This window comes from Coffea arabica, chromosome 3c (genome assembly GCF_036785885.1).
Source record: "Coffea arabica cultivar ET-39 chromosome 3c, Coffea Arabica ET-39 HiFi, whole genome shotgun sequence".
NCBI lineage: Eukaryota > Viridiplantae > Streptophyta > Magnoliopsida > Gentianales > Rubiaceae > Coffea > Coffea arabica.
The window spans coordinates 42321140-42323757 of record NC_092314.1 but is presented as its reverse complement, the minus strand read 5'-3'; the positions used below and the strand labels follow the sequence as shown (position 1 = coordinate 42323757).

Genomic DNA, 2618 nt, shown 5'->3' with positions numbered 1-2618 from the left:
TTTTGGGAGTAGAGAATGAATTGAATTAGAGACCGGAAGTGAAAGGCACGTTGGTGGCTGGCAACCAAGAATTGCCAGCAATGAAGTTTCCGACTGTGAATTTAGAAGCCTCTGTTGCACTCGTTATCACGTGATACCCCTTCCAGTTTACCCTATTTGCAGTTGACGAACCAGGCCCTGTATTAGCATATTCTCCGTAGTATAAGGTATCTAGAGCAAAATTACCACTCCAGGGCAGCCAACCAGCTGGATCAATTAAACCATCAAGAAATGTTTTCATAAACACCGTTCTTGAATATTGTTGCCATGGCCTTCCAAGATATGTCTTGACTGAGCTCTGCACTGGCTTCAAATCCGAGGCAGCTGTAACTCTGGAATTGTGGATAGATATTCCAGTGTTTTGGTTGGGATCGGTTCTACCTTGTGCTGTGATAGTGTTTGTCTTGTTCGGAGGATTTCTTGAATAAAGATTGCAATTCTGGAAAACGACAGCAGCATTTCCGAATATGTAGTCAACAGTTCCATAAACATCGCATTCGCTGTAAAATTGTCTTTGCGAGTGGACGTAAAGGGTGTCTTGATAGCCTTCAAAGCTGCACTGGTAGAAGACAGAGAGATCGGAACCAGATCGAAGAGCTACCGCTTGGTGATTTTGAGGTCCGGCTGTGTTCCTAAATGTAATTCCTCGAGCAATGAACCCATCACCAACAACCGCTGAAATTATGTAGACAGGAACATTGTCAGCTCCGTTACAATTTCTACACATGAATATTCAAATACAATTTGAAAACCAACATCACTTTATAGGGCTGCCACGCATGCATAGAAGAAGTCCTTTATTCATCGAGCATGCATGTTGTTAACAAACAAGTTCGTGGTGTAATTTGTGCTAAAAGAAATCTTTGTTGATATTCATTTATGTCCAAGTTATGTAAAATCTCTTCTAGCTAGGTGTAATATATATATACACACACACACACACACACGCACGCACACACTTCATATTCGAAAATCAACATTACCAAAACTTATGTGTGTGTGTGTATATTTATAAACTAAAATTGCTTTCTTTGTAGGCTTAACTTACCAACTGTTGCAGATTTGAAAGTGGTGGTACCACCGCCAACGCTACTGCTTCCCGTGATAATGGTTTTTCCAATACCATCACCAACCAACATGATATTCTTCAACTTAGTTCCAATCTCCACATTTTCCTTATACGTTCCAGCCTTTACGTGTATCACATACCTTCCATTACCCGATCGTGTCGCTGCAGCAGCTACAGCTGCTGCAACCGTCTTAAAGTTGCCCGAACCATCTTGTGCTACCACAGCATTCGGTGTTGGAGATGAAGACTGCAAGAGTTTCCTGTCGCCCGGAGTCACCCAAGTTGGGAACCCCTCCTTATAACTTGGCTCATTATATCCCACTTTGTTTAGGGATAATGTGTTACTAATCAAACAGCTAACGTTGTTTGACATCAAGGGCACAAGATGATCAGCAACACCAAGCTCAATGAACCCTTGTTTGCAGGTCTCAAGATTGGTGAGTGCTGTGCTGAGCCAAGTTTGTGCATCAACTGCATTGCACTTGGTGTAAGGATCAACGGTTTTGTTAATCTTGACAATGGTGCTTTCATATAGCTCTAAACAATCTTCCCACGCGGCCTTTTCGCGCTCATCTCGACATTTTGAGCCGAGGTTATTGGTGTTTTCTTGGGCATGCACGGCACGTTCTAAGGCAAGATTGAGTGACATCTTGAAAAAATCGGACTTCCCTTTTATGGGATAGTTATAGCCATATTTAGGGCTTTGCGACAAGAAATATTCACATGGTTGTGGATATGGGGTTTGTGCACACCATGATTTTATTGATGGCGGAGGAGGAATATTTCTAGCGAGGGCAGGAGAAACAAAAACAGTCATGAACAGAAAAATTGCCAACGGGAATGCCATTGCTAACTTAGAGATCAACATGTCAGTATATGGGTGGATTTGACCAAGATGATGAAACTGGAAGACTAAGGAAATTGAAAGCCTTGTAATTAGCTTAGCTTGTGTGGAGTACTTTGAGGATGAGCCTTGGGTGACTATATATAGGAGTGCAAGCAAAAACATTGGGCGGTCTGGTCTAAAACGTTGGATGTGGGGTAGGGATGCACCTTCTTCGTTCCTTTTATCATATGGTTGAAAAGTAGTAAAGCAATTCAATATTCTGAATTTTCTGATTTTGCCTGCGGAGACTAAATCTAATCATGAAATATAGTAACAGCTATTACTATATATAGTGAGTTATATGTTATTTTCATTGACTCGATGACAATCCAGGAATGGATGAGGAAATTAGACTCAGCACATGACGCGTCTAGGTTATATTCTGATCTTTAGTTTATGATTACCTTATTGCAGAGAATGATTGTGATGGAATATTCAGCATTGACAGTAAGTGTTGAATGGGTTACGGGGAAGCTAGCTAGACAAGGACGCACAAGTTTTTGTTGGGATTCGAGTATCACAATTCACAAGTTGAGTTGTTGTCCAATTTAAATCAGTTGTATAATTTTTGAAACATCTAATGGAAACTTGCACAACTTTAGTGTAAAACTTGGATTTGTAGCT

The 2618-nt window shown here is 40.9% G+C and overlaps 1 protein-coding gene across 1 annotated transcript; it reads right to left on the bottom strand.

Moving 5' to 3' along the window:
- LOC113735121 (pectinesterase 2-like) lies at nt 1-1992 on the bottom strand. The gene is made up of 2 exons (XM_027262081.2): nt 1088-1992; nt 1-714 (listed from the first exon to the last, which is right to left on the bottom strand). The coding sequence occupies exons 1-2, from the start codon at nt 1974-1976 to the stop codon at nt 26-28; spliced, it is 1578 nt and encodes a 525-aa protein (XP_027117882.2). The 5' UTR covers nt 1977-1992; the 3' UTR covers nt 1-25.
- Nucleotides 1993-2618: the final 626 nt, after the last annotated feature.